This window comes from Sapajus apella, unplaced genomic scaffold (assembly GCF_009761245.1).
Source record: "Sapajus apella isolate SASKATOON/1434 unplaced genomic scaffold, GSC_monkey_1.0 scaffold6, whole genome shotgun sequence".
Classification (NCBI taxonomy): Eukaryota; Metazoa; Chordata; class Mammalia; order Primates; family Cebidae; genus Sapajus; species Sapajus apella.
In genome coordinates, this window is record NW_022436946.1 from 20,881,560 (window position 1) to 20,895,618 (window position 14,059).

The 14,059-nt window shown below is 34.6% G+C and overlaps 1 protein-coding gene across 7 annotated transcripts in view; it reads right to left on the bottom strand.

The window, feature by feature from the left end:
- LAMA2 (laminin subunit alpha 2) overlaps nt 1–14,059 on the bottom strand; it is a 618,514-nt gene that overhangs the window by 326,872 nt on the left and 277,583 nt on the right. For all 7 annotated transcript variants that reach the window (XM_032274826.1, XM_032274824.1, XM_032274825.1 and 4 more), the window contains exons 10-12: nt 13,278–13,438; nt 4,847–4,987; nt 2,022–2,195 (exon numbers count right to left, since the gene is read on the bottom strand). In XM_032274826.1, the coding sequence (XP_032130717.1) occupies nt 2,022–2,195; nt 4,847–4,987; nt 13,278–13,438 (476 nt within the window). The remainder of the gene's footprint in view (nt 1–2,021; nt 2,196–4,846; nt 4,988–13,277; nt 13,439–14,059) is intronic.

Genomic DNA, 14,059 nt, shown 5'->3' on the forward strand with positions numbered 1-14,059 from the left:
GCTCAGCATGTCATCATGACTATAATTTACGTGATGTGACTTGACAGTTAAGATGTACTGTGGTAATTTCTAAGAGCTTGCAGTATTATTGTAGTATCAAAAATTTATATGGTTCAGTTATTAAGGCAAATTGTTTCATTCATACCGAGATGCCTGACAGTAAACCACCAAGGGCTTCCACATTACATTAAAAAATGTCCTCCATATTCAAACGATTTGCACACCCTGTTACCGTTATTTTATTCACTGAATGGAAACTGGAGCACAGGCAGGAACAGCGTTTTGCTGTGAAAATGATTGGTAGGGGAATATAAAGCGCTTCATTGTGGCTTATAAGAAAGAAACAGTTCAGCCAGGATAAGGGAAGTTATCTTCAGGAACCGACAACTACTAATGGGATGTCCAAATTCTTTGTTCTGATTCTATCAAATATTCCGTTTGCTTGCTTTCCTTCTGTCAGTTTGATTGTCAGCCAACAGAAAGAAAATGCATATGGCCAAAGAAGAAAGGATGGAAAATATGGTAAAGAATATTTTTATTATAAGCTACTTTAAATAAGTTTTGCCATCATATGAGACATACAACCTCTGAAATTCATCCAATTTTGACCTAAAACTCTTCTTGGAGCTCCTCAGAATGTTTTGTTTTGTTTTGTTTTTTTAATTGACAGTATATTTTTATTTTTATTTTCTGGCAATTTTACGCAGTAGAAATTAAAGTCTTATGTGCTATTTTGTTTTTTAGGGGACTACCGGAGTTTCCTAAATAGAATAGGATAAAATGACTTCTTCCTGTAAAGGGCCTTGCAAATAAAAGTTTAATTAGATTTTTTTTTACAGCTATTGAATTTTATACAACATATGCTGTCTCTTAAAATACAAGTTCATTGAAAATGTGTTTTAGACATTTACACATTTTTTGTAATAGCCTTTAGAAGCCTGTTAAAAATAAGAAACTGGCCATGAGTTAAAAATGTTTCAGTCAGCCAACACCACCAATTCCTATTCACTGAGTAGCATATGAAATACTAAGTTTTTCTATTTCAATACTCACATGACATGCAAGAAAACCATGGACTATAAATATACTTTTATTTGTTTAATCAATGATGAGTTCTTCATAGTAATGCTATATTTTTAAGGTGTAAACTAGGCTTAAACAGCATCAATTCATGAAGAAATTTTTCCATCACAGCCTCTGGAGCGATCAGTTATTTAAACTATCAGCTGAGAAAGTATTAACTTTCACAGAACAAGCAAGTATTCGCATTTATAAATAAGCCACCAAATTTTGTTTCCAACAAAGTATCAGGCGAGATAAAACAAAATTCTAAACCCTATGATATCTATCTAGATAGATTTAATCCACAATAGAAAAAAAATCGGCCCATATTTCTGAAGCTGCTACATTTGTTTATCTGTGTATGTTTTTACATATGTGTGGGCTTTAAAACAAACATGTGCTTCCAATCTGGCACTTTCAGGGTAGTTCTGTCTGAGCTCCAGGAAATATGTTATTTGCATAAGCCTCGTGGCAAGCATTTAATTAGTTATGTAATCCATTTCTTTTTCCAATTAACATTCATATCAGGTAGAAGGAAAAGTAAATCTCTTGAGTATCAATTTTGAAATGAAATAGAAACAGATGAGAAAACTTCAGTAAGTATCCCACCACAGACAAATCCAGAAAACAACTCTTTCCACATAAACACAACACAGTTTCTTCCAATAGCTATAATTTGCTTTATGAAAATACCCTAGAGGCTTCATTAATTTATTTGCCCATTCAAAAAGTTTACACAGAACATCAACTCTACAAAGTTGCATACTAGGGATGCCCTGGCTGGTTAAGATCTTGTGTAACTCTGGGGAAACGCCCAGCTCCATGTGATGTAGCTGGCTCTGGCAATCCAATACAGTGTGTAATTTGATTTCATCTTTCTTCAAATGAATTACCAACTAAAACTCATTCTCACGATCAGTCAGTTAAAGCAGAATAGCGGGAAGCAAGCGTGGACTTACTTTGTTTCCCAGATAGGGAGCCGGTGCGCTCCAGTAGTAGCCGTGCGGCAGGGCTTGCCGGGCCTCCGCGTTACTGATGCTGATCTGCTGGGGCGAGTCCGAGTCGTCCCGCCGGGGAGCCACTCGAATGCGGCCAGAAAGGTCAGTCAGATACCAGCCACTCATATCTTGTATCTTAGAGAAAACACACAGTCATCATTAATTTTAAAAAACCAACCAAACAAACAAACAAAAACTATCAGCTTTGCTCTTTCCTATTCCTGGCCATGTCCGCTTTTGGAAATTAACAAAAAATAAAAACAAACAAACAAACAAAAACTACGAATATTTAGAAAAAACATGCTGGGTTATGGTGGCTCACACCTGTAATCTTGGCACTTTGGGAGGTCGAGGCAGGCAGATCACTTGAGGTCATGAGTTTGAAACAAGCCTGGCCAATATAGTGAAACCCGTCTCTACTAAAAATACAAAAGGATCAGCCGGGTGTGGTGGTGCGCGCCTGTAATCCCAGCTACTTGGGAGGCTGAGGCAGGAGAACTGCTTGAATCTGGGAGGTGGAGGCTGCAGTAAGCAGAGATCTTGCCACCGCACTCCTGCCTGGGCAACAGAACAAGACTCCATCAAAACAAAACAAAACAAAACAAAACTCAAAAAATCATGAGCGTTATGAATATCATTAGATATACGTGTTCACTTAGGTTTCCATTGCTTATTTTTTTTTCCTTGATGTTTCTAGGAGTTTCCAAGGTATTTTATAACAATCTGTTCTCATTAAACCTATGCTTTTTAAAAAATGTGGTTCCAAATATCGCTTTCTTAAAAATAGAAATTCACTCAAAGTCATACAATGGTTGTAACATACACTTAATCAAACAGTTGGCCTTTCAGTTCCACATTTTTCACTCCACCAGTAATTTCTTATTGCTCTTAGAAAAAAAGACTTGAAAAAGTGTTGCATATGTATTAGCAACGCAGAGGAAAAAGAGAAACTATGTAAGTACCTGAAAGGTGGTTTTTCATTCAGTATTTCCATCCCTCCCACTTTTTAAAATTTCTACTTTGAGGCATAAGGCTATTTGAACCCAACAGCTTGTTGCTATGACAACATCTCGCAATACTGTATGCATTCCTTCAAATAGGGTCCGAAGTGCTGTGGGGACCCACAGCTTAGATCCCTGGCCCAGAAATGGAAGGAACCTTAAAGGAGGAATCAGAAAATGCATAATGATTTGTTTTTACATCTCTATGCTCCAGCCAAGGTCAGGCCTACAGCTACACTTCTAATTTAAAGCAACCTCCCTAGTCAGGACAAAACACTGATTACTAAGGGCTTAGGCTACCAGCTACCAGGAACCTACCAGACATGCATGAGCTGCTTCATGTTGTGGGTCATGGGAAGAAGAATGCTATGGGTGACAATATGTGGCTGAAATATTTAAAAAATTTTCTTCATAGATTATTTGACTCTGCTTATCCCAAAGCTGTGAAATCACTGAGATTCCCTTGGTCAAACAAGAAATAGAATCCAGGTATAACCTGTTGACCTCCTGGACAATAAGTAATATATTCCATGCTCTTCTGCCCTTCTAACATCACCCTTGAGGCATTCTAAGACAGCTGAGTGGGATTCTGTGTCTCTAGCATCTGATGATCAAAGCTTGAGTACCAGCTCTGTCCCTTGGCTGGCTATGAAACTGCGCTCTATCAGTGGAGCAGTCTGGAGGGTGGGGTGGGACTTTATAAACAAAATGAGGAAGTTAGACTAGATGTCCATTTGTGGTTGATTCTTTGAAGTCTGCCCTGAAAGCAATATATTTGATAAACTATAGATAATATCTCATAGTAGGCTTGACTTAAAAGCACTGCAGACAGAGAAAATATGAGATAGCTCTGTTCAGGATTAGTTTGCTGATTAAAGTTGAAAGGAAGAAGTGTTTAGGTAATAGTTTATCTAAATAGTAGTCTTTATAAAACACAACACTGATTATGTCAGTCCTCGGTTTAAAATTCTTCAATGACACTCCAAGTAAAAGATCTCAAATTCTTACCATATTTAACTCTATAAGTTCTAGTTTCTCATTCCCCCTCTAGGCTTCTCTCTCTCCAGTCCATTTCCTACCATTCTGCACTCTTAAGTCCAGCCATATAGGCTGCATGAAATTCCCAGAAGTCCCATTTTCCTTTGACACTCTTCTGTAGGGAGACAAAATGCTCTCTGTATAGAGTTGAAAAGGCAGTGGGTAGCGTAGGCAGTGAAAGTAGAAAGGTAAACACATTTACGTTAAACAAAATTTTAGTAGCAATTAAATAGTTTAAGTAGCAATTTTTCAAACCAACTGTGAATGAAGGTATTGCTTATATTTAATGTCCCCTTTTAATAATGAAATAGTCTAGGCAACATCAAATAGTAACTAAGCTGGTGGATAATATGTATTATGTATATAGATGATAAAGCGTTTTTCTCAACTTGTATACAAAAATACCGGTAAATGGAAAATAAAATTCATATCACAATGTCATGTTTTCTCTGTTAAATCATGCACCCTTGGAGTTGAAACTTTAATTGCATTATTGCTTCATATAGTAATCATGGAAACTGAAAAGACTATGCCTACCTAGCCTAAGAAATTCCAGCAGTATTACAAATACAACCTCAAAGGCTTTGAGTAAAAATACACAAAAGTATTTGAATACAATTTCATTATTTCTTCATGGAAATTTATGTAGAAGTTCACTATCAGAAAAAAAAAATTCCACAAAAGAACAATGACAGCAACAAAAAAGGTCGATGGACAAGCAAACAGAACCAAATGGTGCTTGCTTACTTTGCCGTAGGTCCAGTAGGAACTCTGGCATCTGTTTGAAACCCCTGAGCAGAAACACTCATCACAGCCTTTCCAGTTATCCTCTTGCAAATTGAAGAAGCCAGGTTTGCAACGGCTACAGTCTCCTCCTTCAACATTCTCCTGCAAATAAAGAGATGTGTCAGCAACACAGGTATCTTTCAAATTTATGAGCTGTGTTCATGTCTGCATAAAGGAAATATTAACTGTACATTCTTCATTTTACCCTCTCAACTAAAGTATAAATATTTTTAAAAATCTGCTCCAAAGCTGTATATAAAGCTGTATCCTCTCTAACTATACTGGTGAGAAAGATTATTGGATGCAAATCTACTCTTGTAAAAGTGACTGTTTTGATCTCCGTGTATATTAAGAGTGCAGAGTAAATGTCATGATAGATACCTGTGCAGGAATACATTCGATTTAGTAAAGTGGGGTCAGCTAGGCTCACTGTTCTGTTATTGAGCTACTTCATTTAAAGTTCACTGTTCTGTTACTGAGCTACTTCATTTAATTTTCTGGTAAAAATTAAAGACATTAAGACATCGATATATAATAGAACATTGATATTATGCCAGTTAGAAATACTTTTCACATTTCAGATTAAAAATATGTATACTTGAGGCAAGCATAGGAACTTGACAGGTAGAGAAACTGGGATAAAGATCAGATAAAGTAGAAAAGTAGCAAAGTTTTCCCCTGGTTTACTTTTATAGTGTTTCCTATAACACATTGGTACAGTTAGTCACATAGTGATATTATGGGAAAGATCTATTCTCATTCTGTGACTGCTCTCCACCAGATTGGTTTCATTCATTCTAATCTCAGTATACTGAAAAATTGTTTGTCTATAGTTGAGCCTAAAATGTGGACTCGGGCCAGTGAAAGCTGACCATATGATGAAAAACTGCGAAAGATGTAATCTCTCAATTTAAAGAACAGTTGATCTTGACTAATACTTCTAAATGAAGGCGTCCTGCTTTCCAGGAAACAGATTTGCAATATTCCCTACATGTGCATTTTCTCTACATTTTCCCTCTTCCTTGAATTCCTGTATTAGCAATTCTGAAGCTTTTAAAAAAATTCCCTTGCACCACTAATTTCTCTCTCAATGACGTTTTCATTTTTTATACATTGCTCTATCACAACTACAAAAAAGCGTTGTTCAAAGATTGTTCTCTCTAGCTATCTGCTGTAATCTATTCAAAGGTAGAAATTCTGTCTTACTTATCTTTATAGTCTGAGAAAATAACATGGTTCCTGGTACAGCAGTGAGCACTAGCTTCATAAAATTTATTAAGTTTAAATAAATCTCTTGGCAGTCAGGTTTTTCATGCATAGAAAAGTTTTATACACATAGTATAAGCTTAATAAAAACATCTTTAAACAAATCCAGATTGAGCAGAAGATAGCGATGATAAAATCTGAGAACATGTAAGGAAAACCAGAAGAGAAGAGAAAAAATGGCATGAAGAAATAAGGAGAAATTTTAAAAAATAAACAAAGAGGTCCTCCTTATATCTAAGAGAATAATTTATTTTAAATTAACTTTTTGATACTGAATTTCAATGACTCATTTACAGACTCAACCACTTCTATGTGGGAACCTTAAGAAGTGCTGCCCTAAGATTTTTGCCAGCTTACTTTTTAAGGCAGATTTCAAACATTTTGAAATGATAGATATCAGCAAAACTAATCAAACTAATTTCAGACTTATAGTGACAAATAAATCCCCAAAGCACTGGAGTTGAGAGCATCTTCAAAAAGAGTATAAAGCCAAGAAAGATGAAACATGTCTGTAATTATGATTTAGCTTATCCCGTTGAGGACACAGTACAGCTGTTCTGTACACTGTGTTCCTATGTGCTTGGTCTAATCTACTTTTCATTTACTCTAATTTGAAAGCTTACAATACCACTATTCTGAGATTCAGACTAAGTCCAACAATTAGAAATTTGTAGACACCAGTTACATTTTCCTTAGCTCCATTTTAGCCTGGTAAAATGACCTTGAAAAAATATGATGAAATAATTTCATATTCAATTTTATTTAACAACCCAAGGCAAGACATTAGGGTCAGAATTCTAGGCACTATGAAGATAAATAGTCAAGACCTCTGTCTTTAAAAGCCAATATCTAGTTGGATAAAAACATATACTCACAATAAGCTATCATGCAAGGTGGAATATGGTAAGTGCATCTGAGAAATAAATTAAATTATGGAAACAGAGGAGGAAGCACTAATTTCTTCTATAAGACTTAAGGAGGCATTACAACAGGAGTGGAGTTTGACCTAAACCTTGAAGCATGGTTTAAAAATTGAACTTGTGGACAGAGACAGAATGAGAGACCCATGTTAGCAAAGACATTGGGAACAAAAATTCAATTTAAAAGTTGGAGGTTCGTTCATCATTTATTTTTCAAGACAAATATGCAAGTTGAGCATCCCTACTCAAAATTTTGAAAGGTTTCAGAATTTGAAACTTTGAAGGCACCTATATGATGCTCAAAAGGAATGCTCATTGAAGCATTTCAGATTTTGGATTTTCTGATTAGGAATGATCAGCCAGTATGTATGCTGCAAATATGCCAAAATCCAAAAAAATCCAAAATCTGAAATATACAATGAGAACACATGGACACAGGGAGAGGAGCATCACAAACTAGGGTCTGTCGGGGGAAAATAGGGGAGGCACAGTGGGAGGAGGGGAGTTGGGGAGAGATAGCATGGGGAGAAATGCCAGATATAGGTGATGGGGAGGAAGGCAGCAAATCACACTACCACGTGTGTGCCTATGCAACAATCCTGCATGTTCTTCACATGTACCCCAAAACCTAAAATGTAATTTAAAAAAAGGCCAGGGGGATCACATATCAAGGATAAGGGGTTCTTAAGACAAAAAACCGACTTAGCTGGATTCTTGCTATAACCATGCTAGGCTTGTGGACAAGGCTCAAAGATGAAGCCTCATCTGAAAGAGGACTCAGAGAAGCCTTTGCAAAGTTCGGTCAAAGAGAGTCTGTCACTGTAAAAAATTGACTGACATAATACTATTTGAACTGTAGCTGCTTCAAGAGATAAATTCCTGCATGAATCTTTTATGCCAAAAATTCTACATCTGTAATTTAGATTCAGGATTAAATGTATACATTGAAGGGCATTTGTAAAAATGCCCAGGAATCAAGTCTGCAGGTTAATGAGGTGGGCATTCCTGTACACAAATGAAAAAGAAGAGGGAAATCCAAAACCAATAAAAATGTTAACACACCATAAAAATCCTTTCAGAGAAATGGAAAGTTATCTCTACTTGCAAAAAGCAATGTAGACAACAACAAAAAGTAACCCAGTAGGTATTTATGGTTATACTTTATATTTGTATAGGGCTTCAATGTTATAATTATACCTATTGAGAGTTAGGCAGAAAAGATGCAATAACACCATTTCCTAGATTATAAAATAGAATCAGAAAGGTGAAGTGACTGCCAAAGCTTCACAAGATTTTAGTTCTCTTCCTTCCTTCTTTCTTATGTATGAGTCATTGTGTTATCTTCTTAACTGTGCAATGATAAAGAAAATGTACAGGGTCTGTAGCATCACCAGAGGTAAGAACAGACATGAAACAGAGTAACTAATTATGAGATTATAAAAGAAAAAGATATGAAAAGTGATTGTGCCATGAGAATGATATGATTGGGGAATGCAGGGCAGCTTTCCTGAGAAAGTTGAAGTTAAGCCAAGCCATTAAAAATGCCTGGCTAAGCAAAGGAATAAATAGGGCTAGAAGTGAGGTTTCACAAGCGATCTGAATAGAACCTATAAAATTCCACATGCTACAAAGAACTAAGTGACTCAAGGAATTGAAGCAAAGCTGGAAAACAGTGACTGAAACTCAAGAACATTCTGGAGAGGTAGGCCAAGACCAGAATCATATAGTCTCATGGGCCTGTAAGGACTTTATGTAAAATGCAATGAAAACAAAGCAAAATAATATGAAAATGCAGACTTGGATTTCTAGTCTTCTACTTCACTATTTATCTTTGTATTATAAGACTTTGAAAAAAAATAAAAGCACTTGTTACTACCTAAATCAAGGTCAATTTATATTATGTGTGAGAGTCTACAAACCAACTGGCTGCATAAATACTATGACACCAAACTGCAAAAGAGCGATTTTCTAGCACATGGTACTTGAAATAAACAAATACTGAGAGTCAGACAGCACTTATACTCAATGACTTGTCATATATCTGAGATTGACTTGCCTCTTATAACACACAAGAGAAAGAAATTTCAAAATTTTTAACAATGCAAAGATACTAGAAACGTTTTAGTATCTTGAGCTAGCAGTGTTTTCATATTTTGAAATATAATGATGATAATGTTCATTAATATCATTGTTGAAGAGAAAATCTTATGTGTAAAATGTAATCGTGTAGTTGATACTCTATGAGTCAGTTAGCATCTTGTTGACTTACTTCCCTATTTCAATTTATAGGTAATTTTTTTCAGGTCTATATTTCTGATTTTCTATCCTGTGGTTTCTCATCTCTTGTTTAACCCAACCATTGGATTTTTAATTTCAACGACTATATATATATTTTCATTTCTAGAAGTAAATTATATGTGTTTCTTTTCCAACCCTGGTTACTTTTGAATTTTAATATAGCATCTGTTTTATATTGTTTTTTCCTATTCCTTCTTTGTTTATTCTTCAATCTTCTAATCATGCTTTTACAATTGTACATTTTAAACATATTTCTATGATTTATGTGGTAAAAATATGATCACAGATTTTTATGAATATAACATTTCTTTCAGGCTATCCTTTCTGGTTCTTTGTGTACTAATATTCTTATTTTTGTGGCTACCGGTTTCCTTTTGTAGTTATTTTCCTTTTGTGTACTTTACTTGCTTTGTGATGAGATCATTTTCAGTTGAAGTTGTATTATTTTTCCTATGGGAATACCATTTCCTTGACTTGTTGAAGAATTCCAGCACATAAAGGTAGAATAAAAATGGATCCATTCCCATGTGGCACACAGGTTTGGGGATTTGGTCCCACACAAAGTAGTAGCTTTTACCTACTCAGAACCTCTAAAAGAAGAATTTTCTAGCTTCCTCTGTAGGCTTTCAGGAAAAATTGTCTATCTCCCATTTCACTGTCTGAAAGCATTTTTAGAGTCCCTGCTTCAGTGAGTTCAGTTGCCATTTCCCTGTGTGGGTCCAAGTCCTAGAGAGGGCATTCAAACTCCAAACTTTAGCCCTGATCTTAGAACTCAGACTCGCCTCCCACCCCTCCCCCCGTGACCCCAGTGGTCAGTTCAGCTTGAGCTCTTGCTTATGCTTAACTTAGATTTCCCTCTTTAGTCTGACATCTAGGAATTTCCCTTTGTTTCTTGAATGTAAATGTTTATAAATTTATTTGCTATGTTTATGTAGCATATCTGTGTTTTTAAAATAGCAAAAGTGGGAAAAGTGATGTCCATATCAGCTCAGTATGTCATTTTATCCGCAGGAAAAATAATACAGCCTCAACTGAAAATGCTGTCATCACAAAGCAGCAATTTAAAATTTATAATACCTAAAACAATTAAGCCCAAGACTTCCTAATGAAGCCCTTTTTAAAAACGCCTTCACACTTCAGTGAGATACTTCTTTCTGATGAAAAATTATTTAAATACTCACATGATATAATATAAGACAATGAAGATACAAATGTTTAAGATAAATATGCAGATGCATTTTGGAGATGAATATTTATATATACATTATTTCACATATGATTTATATTATTTCTATTTACAGATAAATATTTACAGTTATTAACTTTTATATAAATATATGGACACTTATGTATATATTCTTCCCATTCTGTCAAAACTCTGTCATTTGATTTGAATTTATATCTCCAATATTTTAGTCTCTCAATAAAATTTTGCTTCTTAAACAGCATTTTGATCCATGCTGTTTTTAACAATCAGTTGACATATCTATGTCAAATCATATTTTTATGAAACAGTATGAACTATCATACTGTTAGTATGATAGTTTCTTTCTTGAATGTAAATGTTTATAAATATATTTGCTATGTTTATGCTATGATTATTTTTTCCTATTCCTTCTTTGTTTATTCTTCAGTCTTCTAATCACGCTTTTATAATTGTACATTTTAAATGTTATGAACTATCATACTGTTTCTTATTAGTGTATTTCTCTCTACACTAATAAGTGTTTTTTCAGTATATAAGTTGTATGCATATTTTGTTAAAATGCTGGGTTATTTCTTATTTTTTAAAAAGAGACTGTAGTCACTTAATTGTAGTACATTACATGCACATTTTGATATAATTCATCATGCCATATTGTGATATTATTGTGATGTGATATAATTTTTGATATGTCGTGTCATATACATATAATTTGTGATTTTTATAATTATGTAGACTGTTTCATGAAACCTGCCTTCTGCAAGTTTTTAATCCTAAAACAATTTAATTTATAAGAACTTACAGTTTTCTATTTAAGATGTCACATGGTTGGAAGCCATTTATTTTAATGATGCTATTTACTTAATTTTTCATTCTCTTTTATAATTTCTTAATTGCTGTTTATTGTTGCATTTTAATTGTCTGTGTAGAGCTTCAAGTGTCTTCACAGGAGGCATTTTTCTTATTAGGTTTATAATCATTCTTGGTACAATATTGAGCTCGGCTGAGAGCAGGCACTGAGTAGCTCAAGGGGCTTTCCCTTGGAGCCCTGCTAATCACTACAGCTCTCTTGCTCTAGCCTTTCTCACTATATTTACCGAAGAAAATGAACTTGCTTGTTATTCCCTTTCCTTGCAAATACCAGACATCACCATTGTATGAGTGGTAGGTATATAAAAACACTTCTTTTTCTTCCCTGCTTGATTTTCTGTATTCTAGAAACTCAGGAGATTTCTTTTCCATTTTAAGCTTAGCTTTGCCTGTCCTTTATTTGAGTGAGTGGTAAAGGTTAGAGATTTCTGTGGAGTTTTGAAAATAGAATAAAGCACACACAAGATGTGTTTTGATAAATACTAGAGAAGATGCACTAAGAACCTGCAGGATTGCCCACAAAGGCGTACAAGATGGAGAGAGGAGGTGTCCTTAAGCAAGCAATCACTCACACACTGCTACACAATCTGGGTCAACATGAGCAATTTTCATTTCAGATAATTTTGGAATGAAATGTAATAGATCTAGAAAATTTACTATATTCCAGGACATGGCAACTTTTTACTATGGGCTTGTGGACTTTTCTGCTTACTGTGTCCACAGGAGTATTATTGTTTCAGTAGTTCAAAATAGGTACCTAAATTGCCCCTGATGTAACATATACCTATTACGTAACTATTATTATATTTAGCTTGTTATTTCCAGACATTCTTGTCCCAATTCATACACACTTCATTAAAACAAATATTTGCTATTCATATTACGGCCTAAAGGTTGTATATGTACACATAGGGTCACATGTATCAAATCTAACTATATAATATTTTATGGCTGCCTAGAGAAGATGAATAGGCTAATAAAAATATTTTAATAGGGCCCCATCTTTAATTGAAAACAAAGAAAAAAAGTAGTAACTTTCATTGTTACATTAGTATAGTATGCTAACTTTTTCAAAGAGTGGTTCATTCTCTCAGCTAATGTAGTTATGCACTGTCTGATCAGAATGTTACAGAACTCATTACTGTAAATAAGTAAATCAATTTTTTCCTTTTTAACTTGTGCCTGCCTCTGAGTTTCTCAATGTTTATAAATTGCACGTGTAATGCATCCCTTGGTGTTAAAATGATGTGTTATTAGCATGTACAACAGATAAAATTGCATTTCTAAAATTACTCTTGGAAGAAAACATTGTGCCTTTAATCAATTCCATTAGGGCTTCTTACCTTTTTGATAATTAAACAGAAAAATTTGAATATATTGAGTATTTTAAGACTTACCTGGGTTCAAACTTCAGAAGATTATTTAAAAATTCAGAATAAAACCCTTGACAGAATTCATTTCTGAATTAGATGCAAAGGTATAACAGATTTGAATGCACTTTAGTTTTAAAGGGTTGCTATTTCTGCCATATATTTTTAAATTAACACTGGTTGGGCAATGGGTTGAAAGTGTTTCTGTTATAAAATAACATAGGCTTTAAACATGGTTTATTCTCTGTGCGTTTGTAGGCTTGTAGATAAGTGCCTTATAAACATCTGGCTACAGTGAACCTAGTAGGCATTTAAAGACATTTATAGGGTCACCACATGTAGAATAGATAGTGGATACTTCCTGAAGTCACTATAATTGCTTAATGCCAAGGAAATTAACAGAGAAACCAAGAAAAATAACCTTCTATATTGACAGTGGGACATCACTGGAATAAACAATATACCTTGCAGTTACAGGGGCCAAAACAAGGGTCTTCATTTTTGCTCCCTAAGCCACTGCAGTTACAGGCTTTGCAGTCTGGGTAGCCAGTGTAGCCCCTGGCACAGCGATCACAGCTCACACCTCCAAAACCAGTTTTGCAATGACAGGATCCAGGTGCCAGACCTAAAGAAAGATGAGTCACATATCAACATATTGAAAACAAATGCATAATTTAGTTCTTAAAGTTTTAGTGATAGTAACCTTTAAAAGGATATTTTGACACAAAAATAGACTTTTGATATACATCAATAAAGAAAAATTAACACCAAAGGGTATAGGGTTTAATTGAAAGCTTTCTATGATTTGGTGAATGTAGCATCTTCTAATTGTCAGTACAAATATTAAAAATGTAAACAAGAAAGATGAAGTCCCAAAGCATCCACCAAACTATGGCTATAGAAAACAATGATTAAAGAGTAATTTCCACAACTGCTAATGCTGATGACACTACAGACAGAAGAATAAGCAGTAACTAATGCAAAACTAGTGGCTCATGAAACAAGCCTGCCCTACCAGACTATCACAGGTGCAAAGTAGCTTTCAGAATAAAGATATACTACTTAAAACAACAATTTAACAATGGTAATCTAAGAACATGGCCACTAACAGTATTGCTAAAGAAAATAAAGGTATTCCTGGGAACTGATATTTTGGGGATAAGAAGCAATAGATGAGAGAAATGAAAACAGTTTAAATTTGCTTTTTTTTTTAACATTGAGAAATACAAAAGACAATGTTTATTCA